This window comes from Marasmius oreades, chromosome 1 (genome assembly GCF_018924745.1).
Source record: "Marasmius oreades isolate 03SP1 chromosome 1, whole genome shotgun sequence".
Classification (NCBI taxonomy): Eukaryota; Fungi; Basidiomycota; class Agaricomycetes; order Agaricales; family Marasmiaceae; genus Marasmius; species Marasmius oreades.
Genome location: NC_057323.1, coordinates 1,447,455 through 1,463,114, shown reverse-complemented (window position 1 = coordinate 1,463,114; position 15,660 = coordinate 1,447,455). Strand labels below are relative to the sequence as shown.

The 15,660-nt window shown below is 45.5% G+C and overlaps 1 protein-coding gene across 1 annotated transcript; it reads right to left on the bottom strand.

Moving 5' to 3' along the window:
* Window positions 1-17: 17 nt before the first annotated feature.
* On the bottom strand, window positions 18-1,465 carry E1B28_000403 (uncharacterized protein; the record flags this gene model as incomplete). Its single annotated transcript, XM_043146223.1, has 1 exon — window positions 18-1,465. Exon 1 carries the CDS (start codon window positions 732-734, stop codon window positions 18-20), a length of 717 nt encoding a protein of 238 aa, XP_043014923.1. The 5' UTR covers window positions 735-1,465.
* Window positions 1,466-15,660: the final 14,195 nt, after the last annotated feature.

Below are 15,660 nucleotides of genomic sequence, written 5' to 3'. Positions count from 1 at the left end.
AGGTAAAGAGTTGTTATTTATGGTAAAGTTGGTTCTAGAGCCACAAATTCTTTACAGATCTCTAAGAGTCTATCTTCAAGGTTAACCAAAGATATTCCTCCAATTTTTTTAAGTGCTCCTTTCAACTCTCTCCACTGCTTGTTGGTCAGTTTATGACCTTTCTCCTCCAAGTTTTGGTACAAATCCTCAAACCTTTCATGAAAAGTGAATAGGTAGTCCCTTACTTCCTTTGGTACTCTAATAGTGAGTCCATCATACTCCCTCTCATCTTCCACCATAAGTTTCTGCATAAAAGGATCCAAGCGAATTTTGACAGCTTCTAGCAGAGGACTAAACTCCTTGATGTGCTTGAGGAGTTTAGTACGGCGGAAGTGGAGGTTGGTAGCAATGGAAGGGGGAGGAGTGTAAGGAGAATAGTGAGGAGAGATGCGAGAGATGAGTGGTGAAGGTGGAGAGCTGATGCGATCCTGAAGACTCTGTTGCTGCTTCTCCATACCCATTCTAGCTAGAAGGCTAAGGACCATAGTGTCCTCTCTGCTTTCTTGTTGAAGGGCAAGACTCTCTGAGTGAGAGCGCTTGTTGACAGGTGGAGGGTAATGTGGAGCTTTGGAGACCTTTCTAGAGGCAACATGATTGAACATGCCCTTGACTTCATCTGAGATCACAATCTCCATGGTAGAGTAGTCTCCATGGTTGACAACTCTCATAGGAAACTTCATATTAGATTTAGGCATTTTCTAGGCAAGGCAAATGGCATAAGTACCAAGTCTCTTGACAGCAGACATAGTACAAGAAGAGTACAATACCCCTTTACAGCAGGTACAGTACAAGGAAAAGGAAAGGAAAGGAAAGGGGGTCCAAAAAGAGTGACCTGTTGAGGTGCACAAGTCTTGATGGTCTTGATGCAAGGGAGGGGTTCTCAACACAGGTTCCCAAAGCCTGTGCAGCAAATGGTTTTTGAGAGCATGTTACACACTCTCAGTCTTCACCCAGTACTGGCTGCTGTCCTAACCCTAAGGCTCTAGCTGCCCTGAGACACCAGCACTGTTGCATAAAGCAGTGAAGCCCCTTACACCTGGGGATCAGCAAGTAGGTTAGCTCTGTGGTCCTCAGTGGACCACCCTCATGCATTGCCCAAGCAACCTTCAGACTAAGATGCATAGCATCCAGACTACAAGGCTACAATAGGGATACAACTGAGGTGCTTCCCAAGAAGACAACTGTCCTTTTCAGTAACAGAGTCTTAAAATCCCCCAGAACCCAAGCAAGCCAACAGACAAGGCACCTGCAACAAAGCCACACCTGTTGCTCTTTGACAGCAACAACAGGCAAAGAAGCAAGACTTAACAAACTATCACAAATCTGCAACTCACCTAGTTTCTTGATGTGATATGGAAGAGTGATAGAAGGAGATTAGCAGTGAAGCTTAGATGGAGAGCACAGAGATGTTGTATGAAGACAAAAGATGTTGTTAAGTCTGAGGCTCTAAGGCTCAGACTGTCTAGCTTATATACATAAATTCTATCTAGGACCCCAGATACTATACTAAGACCTCTAATACTCTATTTGAATAGTAGCACATGGTGTGCTTGGTAATTGTCTGGTTGGAATACTTCAGGTACATTCCAGAACAATGGTTCCTTAGCAACAATCTGAGAAACCATATGGTACACTGGGTAATCCTGGGAAACCACATGGTGAAGCCTGGGAAACCATATGGTGTAGTGGGTAACACTGAGTAAATATATAGTACTCTGGGTTGCTCAAGCATGCTTGGCAACAAGGATCAACATCTAGACATCTAGCCTGCCAAGGCTGTTACTAGTGCGATCTAGATCTAACATAATTCCCCCTGGATCTGATCTACAATCTGAAGTGTCTAGAATGGTCTAGAACAAGTCCAATGGTCCACTCCATCTTTGGAATATCTAGTGATATGATAAGATAAACATATGGCACAGATAAGATAAATGTTAGATAGGGATAAGACAGTGAAATCTGTGACAGCTGCTAAGTTCTTTGTAGACAATGAAGGAAGATTATACAGAAAGTCTTTGGATGGTTCTAGCCATCATAGATTATTTGTACCTAAGGAAAAGCGAATGTGGATGCTAGTTGCATCGCATGACAACTTAGGGCATAAAGGAATGTTCGCTACCAAAGCTCTTATTGAGAAGCGATTTTGGTGGCCTCACTTAGAGGAAGATGTGGATTGGTTTGTCAAGTCTTGCAAGCCTTGTCAAGAACGGAAATTGGAGTTACTTAGAATTCCGCCAGTTCTTACCCACACTCCTTCTCTATTTCAGAAAATACATATTGATGTTATTAAAATGACACCTGCTAGTAGAGGATGCAAGAACATTGTGCATGGAAGATGCGCGTTGTCTAATTGGTCTGAAGCAAGAGGTATCGCCAATGAGAATGCAAGGCAACTTGCGGAATGGTTCTTTGATGACATCTTATGTAGATGGGGAACACCTGAAGAGATCGTAACAGATAATGCTCCTCAGATGTTAGCCTTGACTAAATGGTTAAGAGACAAATATGGAGTTAGAGGTATTCGTATCTCACCATATAATTCTCAGGCCAATGGAAAGATAGAAAGAGCACACTTTGATATAAGACAAGCATTGGCAAAAGCCACCAGTGGGAATTTACACCACTGGTTTTATTTCTTGAAACATATCTTGTGGGCAGACAGAATTACAACTAGGAAGAGTCTAGGGTGTTCACCATACTTCTTTGTTTTGGGGGCAGAACCGATTTTGCCTCTAGATCTGGTAGAATCTACTTGGTTAGTAAAAACACCTGAACGGGTTTGGACCAGGGAAGAACTTATTGGATTTCGTGCTCAAGCCCTAGCAAAACATCGTACACATGTATTAGATATGGTGCAAAGGGTATCCGAAAATAAAAGAAGGAATCTAAGAAAATTTGAACAAGACTATATGCACACTATAAAGCCGTATGACTTAAAACCGGGTACATTGGTCCAAGTTCGAAATACTCAGATTGAAAAGAACTTAGATAGAAAGATGTTTCCTCGATACTTTGGTCCTTGTATAGTAATTAGAAGGACAAAAGGAGGTTCGTATATCTTAGCAGAAATGGATGGGACTCTTATGAGAGGAAAGTATGCTGCTTTCAGAGTTCTGCCTCATGTGGCAAGATATACTCCGATCGAGTTACCTTCGGAAATAGAAAAACTTATACATTTGTCTAAAGAAAAGTTAGATAAATTAGTAGAAGAAGATGAAGAAGTTGAGTATGGTCCGGACAAAGACTATATCTTCGACCGAATTCCTAACTTGCGACTTAGCGAAGAGGAAGCAGACATCGGACACAACTTCGAAGAAGTTGAAGAAAGCGATGTCGAAGACTAAACTCAACTTCAAATCAATCACATTTGCGCAACAGCGCTACAGATGACAAGTACAGTATAAGTCCAAGCGAAGTGTATGGGTTATATATTTTACTTAGAAAAGGAAAACGGAAAACTGGTAAATTAGGCGGAGATGTAGCCAGTCTTCGAGGTCTCGCCTTGGACAGAGACGTCCTTGATGGCCTCCTCGATGGATTCAGTGTCCATAGAATCGTCGATACCTAATTTAGCAAGGCGGACGCGATTAATTTCGTCGAGCTGAGAAATAGTGAACTTGTACTGGTTGTGAGCGTAAAGGATGGTATGCTGAAGAGTAACTGCCTCAGTGCGCAAGAAGTTGGCAACAGAAAGAAGATGCTCCGGATCGTATTTGGAAAGGTTGGCAAAGGGCAGCAGCCCTGCAATGTGAAGAATACGTTCGTGGCCTTCCTGACGAAGGCGGAGTTCCTCTTCGATGTGTCAGGACAGTACGAAGTAAGAAAGGAATAAGAGAAGATACCGGGTGTTTCTTCAGCGGTGTCAACGATTGGAGTTGGCAAGCGAGCCTTCTTGGCCCTGGACAAAGCCATGGCGGAAGTACCGTTAGGGCCACTCTGAAAGGAATAATTAGAATGTAACAGAAATCGAAGAATTCAAGAAACTGACTTTCTTGAACTTAAGGGCGGAATTAGCACGGGCACCCTTGCCCTTGGCAACGTCCTTACCAGCGGACTTGCCTTCTTTCTGTTTGAGGACGGAATGGATAGAGGCTTCGAGCCCCTCCATCTCCTGAAATTTAGTAGGGAAAAACAAAACAGAGTTGGAAAGTACCTTTGGCTTAGTGGAAGCGTCGGCGACGAGTTCCATATCTTCGTCAGAGTCGGACCCGACCAACTCCGCAGATTTCTAAAGGAAAGAAACCTTTAAGAATATCTTCGACATCATTGAGATAGGAAGCGTACAGCAGAGCGCTTGGAGCCTTTGGCCTTGTTACGAAGGGTTTCCTCTTGCTTGGTACAAATGGCCTGCACCTCGTGAACGAAAGCGAGATGACCGCAGTAGCTGGGAACCTCAGACATGCCGGGGACCTTCTGGAGCTTCTCGAGAAGCTCGACACATTTCTTGATGAAATTAAAGGCCTCGGTATCTTTCGTGATGTGGTAGATAGACATGGAAACAGACTACGGAAGTTAGTCGAAGAAGAAAGGATACGAATAGAAACAACGTACTAGACGGTTGGCAATAGCGCGAGCGCCTTCATCGGCGAGCACGCTCATATTGCTGGCGAGCATGGCTTCCATATGTTTGATGAAAGCATCGTTGTGCTTAAGGAAGTGGTCACGACCGTTCCAGGCAGGGACTTTGCTGGCAGTAGACATATCGAAGATGGTACGAGTTGAGAGTGTAGAAGTAAAAAGAACGGAAAATTGGGTGAGGATAGGAATGGCCTCACTGAAGCTTTTATACCGAAAGGTATAGTCAACGGAGTTGACAGTTCTTTTGTCAGGGGGAGAGGACTTGAAATTCGAACAGAATTTTGCGTTTTGCAACTAAGCAACGGCTAAGAATGGATCGTCGATGTTGGTGCAACAGCCCAGAATTGCCGGAAATTCGATCTTCCGAATAAACCCTACACTCTAACAAACAAGAGAACCATAAGGAAAACCATGAGGATGATCGAGATGCCATCGAGACACATATGGTTTCAATGTCGAAGATGGGGTATTAGTAAAAGAAAATAGAAAAAGCACATTGAAAACAAGATCTATACTACGGACAGCGTGGCGTAGGAAATGTAGATCATGTCTAAATAAGGAAATTTGATCGGAACTCGACTTCGAAGATTTAGGCTACAGTAAATCCGCGGATATGTACCTAGCAGTGTTGAGTTCAAAGTCAAAGAAACCATAGTAGGCTTGTGGAGGAACATATTGGATGGAATCCGATACTATGAAGAAAGAATAGAAAACGGCGATGCACCAAGCTTCGACAGCGCCTGGAATTGAGGCAATTTCGAGCTTCAGGAATCCGACTCGAGCCATAGCGTTCGCAAGTCGATGAAAGAATGAGCGTGCAGCCGTAGGAAAAATGTGATAGCAGAGGGGACCCGTGATAAAAGGTCTCTGTGCTGGATCGAACGTGAGGACAAACTTGAAGTAAGGTCCGTCAGAATGACGTAGGGAAACCATGAATTGGAGTTGGATGGCTAGTTCAGCTTCTCGTTTAGTCGAAAGAGGCGTACGAAGAACGATCTGGTCTCCAGCAATGTAGTAGGAAAGCCCTACATAAGGAACAAAGTTCCTAGGGTATGCCTCTATTCGATGTCTAGATTCGAGATTGCGTATCGAAGACATTAGAATGGACTTACTAGAAACCAATAACTCATACAGCACTTCAATGGCTAGCTTCATGTTTGTCAGGATAGAAGGGAATATAGAAAAGAATAAAGGGAAAGTAGGACTTAGGGGTCTCTTCAATATCGTTGAAGTCACTAGACAGGGGCTAACGAAGGCACTCTGTCTAAGTCAAAAGTCTTCGAAGACTCTTAATTCCTTTATCACACAGTAATAGAAGGAAAAATACAGAGTGTATTTTTATGCTACACAGTAGCAAAGATATAGAAATACATTTTTTAAAGTAGTATGTATACTACTGAACAGATAGAAGCATTACAAGAAATAAGAAAAGAATAGGTCCCAAGACCAATGTCTCGAGAACCGCAAGTCCATGCAATAGTCCATTACAAGATATCGGCGAAGGTCTCTAACAGGAATAGTAAGTGAGGTCGAAGATATCTAGGATATGAGCTGGACTTACACTTAGGTGAACGTCCAAGAGGATCGGAAGACGGGGCAACATCCCCAGGCGATGGTGCCTCCATCGAACGCTCTTTCCCCTCGACAACCGTTTGACCCGGCTGTTGAACCACGGATTCCTCAACTTCCCGAGCTGACGCGCTGTCATCGTGAACTGGTTCCAGAGCGTTCTGCTGAAAGGAAAGGAGTATTTAGAAAGGAAAATAAAAAGGAAAATGGATAGAAATATAAAGAAAACGTACTTGAGCGGCACTGGTCGAACCAAGAGCGACAGAGAAGGACTTGCCGGTTGTCGGGTTGAGAAAGGTCGTCGAAGACCCATCCACCTTGACCTCCGTGAACCCCTCTGCCTCTCCATCTTCCAACGGCCAGTCAAAAAGGGCACTAAGCCCCCGGATTGTCTCCAAAGAGAGTGCCAGACCGTCCGGGTGCAGTTGAAGATATTCGAGAACTACCTTCGGGTTGATGGCGACATCTTGGACCTCGTGAGCCTTGTCGACGATGTTGGCACGAAGGGAGGAAATCGAATCTTGAAGAGACCGCGCTTGTTCATTGAGCTGGTCATATATCTTCAAGAGCTGCAAGAGCTCGCCTAGACGCGAATGGAAGTCTAGAAAGATATGTTAGTCAAAAGAATAGAATGGAAAACAAGGACTTACTGCTGGGGGTCGAACTCGCCCAGTCCCGGATGATGTCCATCCTAGACCAGGACTCCGACTTCGGCAGAATCCAACTGCACGGGAACCGAGACACCTTGCATCGATCACACTTCTCGCTTTTTGTTGTAGAGCGCTCACACTTGACTTTTGCGGAGGCGCAGGAGAAGCATGGAAGCATTAATTCCTGTTCAAGTTAGATCAGCTTAGAAAAAAGAGAGTGACAGTTAGAACTTGCTGAAGAAAGAGTCCGGCCGCTCTCGAGAACATCTCGAAGCGAAAAAGCGTCTGCCTCAGGAACGTTGAAGCGGAGCGGGACATCTAAGATAGGAATTAGAAACAAGAAAATGTTAGAAACTGGAAAGATAACTTACTATCGGCGTCGAGACCTTGCGGATGCTTTTGGGTTTGCGAATGCTGAAAAAGTAATGACTTAGAAAAGAAAAGAAGTAATGAGTATAAAACGGAGACTTACGATGTCAAATCGGCGATTGGAAAACCATTTCGAAGGCTTCGGAACGTAGGGAGATGGCGATTTAGGCCTAGCCTTGCCTTTCCCCTTATCCTTTCGAACCTCGGGGACCTTACCAGCTGCAGGTGTCTTCGAAGGTTCTTGCTTGACCTTCAGGAGGGTACCGGTTGAACTGCGCGTAGTGCGAGGGCCGGAGGACAAAGTCGACGAGCTGGCTACTGGAGGGATCTCGACCTTCTTGATTTTCGACAAATCGGAGGGCGGAATCTATTCCAATTATTAGAATAGTGAGAAACAGAAAAGAATAAGAGACTTACCAGAGAACGTGCCGGCTTAGGCAAAGGCTTAGGGAGCGGACGTTGGGATATGACCACCTCCAGTTGCTTTTTCGAAGGCGGAGGGGGATCTTTCTTTGACAGTCTGGTAAGCGGCTACGAAGATATTGTTTAGCCTTGAGAAAGAAGGAAAATATTAAGTGAACTTACTTCTGGGGAAGGAGAAGGTTTCAGGTCCTCTTCGGACTCGATTTCGTCTTCCTCTTCCTCAGAAGAGACTACTGCCTTGGATCTCTTCGACGTTGGCTATAGAATGGTTAGAAGAAGTCTAAGAGCGGAAATGACGGCTTACCTTGCGCATAGCGGTCTGTTTGAGACGTTTCGCCGGGGGATCGTCGACGATTTCGACTTCAGAGGAAGAGGCCTTCTTGTCGTTCTCTTCAGACCGGCGTCGTTTTGAAGACATCATGCGGACCATTCGGTATCCGGGATGCCAGGGAGAGTAAGGGCGAAGTTCAAGATCGGGAAGAACGTCGTATAGAAAGTTGACGGAAGGCGCAGCCTTAAAGTTATGTTGAGGCTACGGAAGACAGTTAGTATCGAAGACAAAAGAAAAGAAATATGGAATGCACAAGGTTATATGTCGCCCAAGTGGCGAGTTCATCAGCAGAAAGCACCCAGAAAGCTTCGTAACGTTGAGAATTCGCTATCCTTGAGGCAGCAGAAAGGATCAATCCCACTGCAGGAGGGAAGCTTCGATGAAACGAAAACTTGCGGAATTCGAAAGCCAAGCGATCCTAGAGTGCGAAACGCGTCAGAAATGAAACAGAAAGGAAGAGAAAGGGAATTAACACGTACCAGCTCTGTTCCGCAATGCTTGAGAGCACAGAGGAGGAGTCCGTCGCGTGAAAGTTCTTCAGAGGGAGGGAACGTGATTGCGTCGCCGAATGTGCAGTGTATTGTGAACATGGCCTCATTGAAGGACGAAAGATCGCTGAGAGCCGCTGGCGAAAGGCCCGAAAGCGACGAAGAGGAAGACATGGTAGAATAAGGGAGGAAGGAAAGTTGAAAAACGAACCCTTGAACCTTGAAAATATAAAGGGGCGATCGGCAAACCCCGAATTGACTTAGAAATATTTTGAACATACCTCTCGCGGAAGTAGTGGAGTGGGAAAGTTCTAAATAAGGAAACCTTAGCTACAGATCTCGAAAACGAGTTGATGGCTAACTCGCTAGTGCATAATCAATTCAATTTGATATCGATAACACTTCTAAGCGAGATATATGAAGGAACCGATTGATGTGGGGATTTAGAGTCCTCGGGAAAGAGATTTTGGACTTCGAGGAGGTCTAATCAACCAAAGAACATTGCGAAACAGGTCGTAGACATTGCGGATTGGCTCCGGACAAAGATAATATGGACTGAGGACAGTCCTTTCTTTTGTTAGGGGGAGATATCGCGGATATAATCTACTAGTACCTAAATAAATGCATTTTTAACATTTTTATATATAATATAATCAAAATGGGAACATAATATGAGGATTAGAGCAAGCCCAAGCTGCTAGTCAAAGCACGGGTCTATTTGCGGGTTATCCGAAGTACAGAAAGTACGAAACACCCTATAGATGAGAGTCTTCGACGTTCCGAAACCTGTAGGAACTGATGAAGCAGCCTTTAAAAACCTTCGTTCATTTGGATAGGCCTCGTCTCACTCGCAATTACCTGTAGCAAACATGGGGACACTTGATTTTACTATCAATTTATTGATTTCTTCGATATTGGTTGAAAAGACGGAAACAACTCTTAGAAGTACATCTGGAAGTAACAATCGGACGGATGTAACTATCTAAAGTCCACTTCGGACTTAAGGAACAGAGACAGTGCCGGTGGCTGTAACTTACAGCTGGAAACAAGAAAAGGGGCGGATGTCGACGATGTCCGGTCAGAAAGGATATTCTACCAGGAAAGAACCATAGGAACGGTCCCTGGAATGTAGATCGAACAGTTTTGGACTATTCCAGATCGGATAGAACAAGAGAGAACAAGGGAGCACATGGGGACTCGCCTTGGAAACAAAAAGGGGTCAGGATGTATCCACATGCAAATGTCAAAGATATCCGACTCGGAACAGGAATAAAGAAAATATGAGGAAAAGGAATAAGGAATACTATATTCTGGACAGTTTTATATCTAATTGACATGTACTATACCTGATTAAGGGTACTTTGGTATCTCTGAAAGGGATTTCTCTATATTTTCGACTTTTTACCATATCTTCGACGTTTGATTATTATTTATTCGAAAAGGCGTATATAAGGAAGGGTGGTAGCAGCAGTATTTCCCCAGTAACATACGACAGAAGCCTAAGTGCTTTCACTAGGGGACTCTGGCTCATACTTTGCCCCACTTCTTCGAAGTTGGTGTTTGTATTTGGAAAAGATTGGATTTGAACTTTGAATTTGATTTGAATTTGTTGCCACTTTGGTACTTGGAAACTTTGAACTTGTAGAGTCGCTTTGACTCGAATTTGAATTGAATTTGATAGTTCTATTTGAACTTAGAAAGAATTGAACACCTCCTCGAAGTAGTGAACTTCGTAGAAAGCCTTTGTCATTTTGACTTGTGAACACCGAATTTGAATTTGTTTTGAACCATATAAAGCCCCACCCTTGAAGTCATATCTTAGAGTTCTCAGTGAACCTTGCTGAGAGCGTCCATTGATACCGACCTCCACAAATCAACTACGCTAATTGCTAGTGTTGGGTTTGGTTTTGCGCACTTCGTGCTTGGAGTGTGTTTTGCTGCACCTTGTGGTAGCTTTTAGTGCCGTTACCGCGAATGTAACGGCAGACGCCAATTAGAAGTTCCCAATGTTCAGGACCTGGGTTAGCCTGTACTTGACCAAGTACGCTACATGCGTAAGCGATGTCTGGTCGAGTGTGGAGCTCCCCCATAATAAGACCCCCAATAGTGGCCGGTATGGTTTCCCTTTCATGAACATGACCTCGTCGTTAGACAGAGTATCTTCTCGGACACGGACTTGAATCTTGGGCGGCAGGGGTGTGTCAAGCGGACGTAATTCCCATAAATCGAAGTGCTTGAGTGCCTTCTCAAAATAGACAGACTGGCTGACCGAAATATCACCATTTTCGAGGTGTTCCACAGTCAGGCCAAGAAGGAGATTTAAGTGGTCGACCTCCTTGAGGTCCCACTTAGCGGCGAATTCCCTCACTACGGTGTCGGCTTCTAGATCGGATGATGAAGAGCTAAAGACGTCGTCGGTATGGGTGGTGGTAAGTGTATAGGATGTGGAGGATTTTCTTGACCGTACGCAGGGATCAGCTTTAGAGAAATAATACCCCAGACCTTGGTATCCATTTTCAAGTGTCTTGTACCAAATATGACCTGATTGGACGAAGCCGTAAAGAGGACGTTTCATCAAGCACACTCTCCCTTCCTCCCCCTGCTTGACAAAACCCTTCGGCTGCTTCATGTACACTGGCCTGTCCATCCAGCCGTTGAGGTATGCTGCAGAAAAATCAAATTGGCGAGGAACGAGTTTTTCGACGGCCGTTACAGCCATTGTCATACGCACGGACTCCATCCTAGCGACCATCGCCCAACCTTTGTCATAGTCAACACCTGGGATCTGCGTATCGCCCCTTCCTACCAGTCGTGCCTTGCATTTCACGAACTTTCCTTCACCATCGACTTTGACGTCGTAAACCCACATAGAGTCCACCGCATGTTTACCCTCTGGTAGGTCAACCAGCTCCCATGTCCCACGCGATACCAACGTTTCGTACTCTGTCTTCATAGGTGGCATCCAGAGTTCGGGGTTCTTCATGGCTTGCTCAAAGCTTCTTGGAACATCGATGTTCCCTGCTTTGACCTCGCTAGCGAAAATCAAAATGCTCGACATCAGAGCAGTCGGATCAAAACTCGGGTCACATGCATCAACCACGTTTACTGTTGGACGTGGGTTATCATTTGCCCAGTCGTCGAGGGCGATACGGTGGTGTTCTTCACGTTGCTCGTATTCCTCATGCCGCAATTGGGCCTCGGAAGGTTTCGGGATGCGAGCAGTCTGACGAGACGGAGGTGGTGGAGGAGGTCTGGGAACCCGAACTTTTCTAGGTGCTGGAGGCGGCACAAGAGACAGAGGACGGTTTTGAGGTGGTGTTGTCGGCGCTGGCGTTGGGGCAGGCAATTGAGGAGTGACCGTGCGATGTGGTGCATCATCAGCAGCAGCAGGCGCATCAGATCCAACATCCAACTTATCACCAGCTATGTTTGTAGGGACGTCCACATCGTCAAATTCAGCATCAAATTTTGACGGCAGTGTCCGGTGCGTTGAACCCTCCTCAAATATAACATCCCGTACCTCGAAAACGCGATTCCGCCTGGGGTCAAACACCCTGTATCCTCATCTATCCATATAGCCCACCATTACGCCTTTCCAGCCCTGCCGGCCCAATTTCCCCTCAACTCGGTCCAAGTCCTTTACCCACACATCCGATCCCCAGCGCCGGAGATGAGATACGTTCGGTTTAACTTTGAGATTGAACCATTTGGCCCAAGGGATAACGCCGGGATGGCGTGACGAAGGGATGAATCCACGAACGTAGCAGTGTGCAGCAGCCGATTCAGCCCACCACGACTTGACCATTTTCGCATCTTCAAGCTAGGTCCTTGTTCCTTCAATAACCGTGCGATTACCCCTTTCAACATGTCCGTTCGCTGATGACGATGCTTTAGGTACCCGTTCCATGATGATGCCCTGTTCATTACAATACGCAATGAAGAGAGCGTTGTCGAATTCCCGGCCAAGGTCGAATCGGACACGTTTTATTTGGAACCCCGTCTGTTTCTCTGCCATTGCTCGGAATTTCTTGAACGTGTCGAGAATCGTCGCAGCATCCTTCGAGGACAGGAAGTACGGTATCTTTATTGAGGTTCCACCGTCAGCGCACAGCAACATATACCATGCTCCCCCACGAGTCATCGTCCGTGACCTTCCCCATAAGTCCAAGCTCACTCTCTCTAATGGATCCGTCTCGGGAGTAACGACATCGTCGAATGGGCGTCTGGTAATTTTCCCATACAGACAGTCTTCACACATCCCACTAATAGAACGATCCGTGATTTCCAGGCCATTCACAAGCGATTGATCAGCCATCCGCCTGATAGCCTTCACATCTCCGTGGCCAAAGCGTACGTGCCAAAGCTCAAGACCAACTGGCTTGTTCTGCGACCTGGCACCCTGTACAGCTGCTGCAACCGGTACGTCTGTAACATCGACCTTGTACAATTTTGTCGAACCGTTGATATTCTCCAGCTTCCCATCAATGATATCCTTCTTCGTTTTCGGGTCAATGACAGTTAAAACCCCATCCCCCCATATGCCACGAAATCCTCGGATGTCCAATGCCGACAATGAGATCAGGTTCATAGTGAACGATGGGGTAAATAATGCCGGGATCAGAAACCGCCGCAAACTACCGTCTCTCAATCGAACTTCAAACTTTGCGATGCCCTCTCCCTCTGCTCGAAAGCTATGGTCAGCTGTATTCCCTGCTGTAGACCCCGCTTTGAACTTGACAAAACGTCCACGTTCAGCCACACAGGTAACATTCGCTCCACTGTCAAGATACGTTGGGATAATACCATTTTCAGAGTCGGACGTTAACGCGAGTACATAATTCAACGATCTACTGAGCTGACTATCTACCATTCCATGGCCTGCCCAATACAATCTAAGTCTGGAGGTCATGGAATGAGCAGAAGCCAACTCAGGGTCGAACGTTGAACACATACCATCGTCGGTCAAGTCTCCGAGAGCGTATGTTTCGATAGGTGTGTAGGCAGCAACAGAGGCGGTGGCAGTGGGTGTAGAAGAATTTGCTGCAGTGGGAACGGGTGAAGCAGGTGTGGTTGTGGTGAAACGAGGTTCCTTCCCTTTAGGAGCTTTCCACCATCTAGGTGCCTTTCCCTCTCTTCCTCCACCTGCAGCCCAACAATTAGCCTTAAGGTGCCCCTCGATACCACAGTTGTCACAAGTGGGGTGAGGGCCTTTGGATTGAGCAGTAGTGGTGAGAGCCGTAGGATCAGGTGAAGTAACAGGGACAATGGTATCACGTTTGAGCCATAACTAATATTCGATGAGCGCGCCAGTTACTTCACTGAGCACGGTTTTACTCTGATTCACTTGAACTAGGAAGAACCAAGAGCGTGGGAGCGACGCAAGAATAACGGAAATCATTTTTGTATCCTCGACCACACATCCGACATCGTTCGCAGCTTTGCGGAGCTTCCCGAGTGTATTAAGGTGCTCCTCAAGATCCCCTCCTTCGGCGAGCTTTACGTTGTCAAGCTTTTTCATGGCAAGGTCCTGATATATTTGACTCGAGACTTCGAACTTGGACTTGAGCAAGGTCCACATTTCCGCTGCCGCCATCTCGGGTCTGATTCCATGAGCATCCGGATCGTTGATGTTCTGGTATATTAGCCCAGATACATGACCCTCACGCCAAAGCCATTCCTCAAGGGTTGGGGTGGTGGAGCTGAGAGCCGTGGTCGTTTGAGCAAGTAGCTGGGATGCGGACGTCGATTGCGGTCTGATAATATCGCCGTTGAGGTAGCCGAGTAAACCCTTGCTGCGAAGAGAAGAGATGACATAGTCTCTGAAAGAGCCGAAGTTTTCGACACCTTTCAGACGACGATCGTCGGGGAAAGTGGGGACATTGGCAATAGAGGAAGACATTAATTGGATGGTTGGTGGTAACGGATGGAACTACGATGGTGAGTGCACTTCTGACTGCGAATCTGTAGAATAGGACGTAAGTACAAATGAACGATGTCCTCAGATGTAGTAAGACGACTCTATTATACCTGTAGAATAGGACGTAAGTACAAATGAACGATGTCCTCAGATGTAGTAAGACGACTCTATTATACCTGTAGAATAGGACGTAAGTACAAATGAACGATGTCTACAGGGATAGAACGTAAGTAAACCAAGACTGGTGTAGAATAGGAATTAGTTACTCACCCTCAGACGTAGTAAGACGACTGAGGGTGTTGGATCTGTAACGACGATATAAAAGGTGAATACGGTTTGAAATACGGTGAAATCGGAATGGAGCATATGGTTGTAGAATGATAAAGAAAAGGAGAAGCGATCGATCGACGATTGAATGTAGGCATGCGCCATATGTACAGTCAGAGCCGTTCCTTAACACTTTTATACTAAAAAATACAAGGAATACTGAGCCCATACATACACTGGATATTTGGAGTTCTGAGACCTATTTTACAAGAGGAACAAGAAAGAAATACTTAGCTACATAGGAAAACGAGTCCGTCGGAGTCAATACAGTAAGAGCTGTCCGTATGTCCATAATAAATAATATAATAGGTAAGAGCCCAGACCGAGCAGTGGAGTCTGGTCATTGCTTCCAAATCGAGGCGAGTCCAAACATGATCAAAGTAAAATGCTCACACAGAGTTCATTTCCAAGACCCAGAACATGCCTCACAGGTCCAATTCCTCAGCCTGTAGTCCAGTCGTACACAAGCTAGGTGGTACTAGGAACATGGTGAGCTTCTGATTGACTGAATAATAGTATGATTTACCCATGTTATGTCACAGCTGCTAGAATTAAAACATAGATAACATATTCTCACTATTCTCAATTTGCTTTTGATTGACTGTTTCAGTTTTCTTCTCCAAAAAACCCACGCGACAGTTGAAAATTTGTGTGGCTCTTGCCAAACACAACCAAAGCTCCCCCTAAAAAGGATCAAATACACTAATTCTAGCCAAATCAAAGTTTCTGGGCATTCTTATTAGCTCAAAAAGTACAAAATTACCGCCAGAAGTCTCCATATATAGTGGACAAACAAATTTTTTAAGCTGTTCCGGGGGTATCTACCTACCCCACCCCTGGTCAGGGGTTCAATCACATGGGGCCCCTTGCTCATCCTTCAAGTCTTCATCCATGGCCACTGCAAAATAAAAAAACTACTCCTATAATTCCTCGTCTTCAAACTTGTTGTTGCGCCTGTTTTGTGCAATA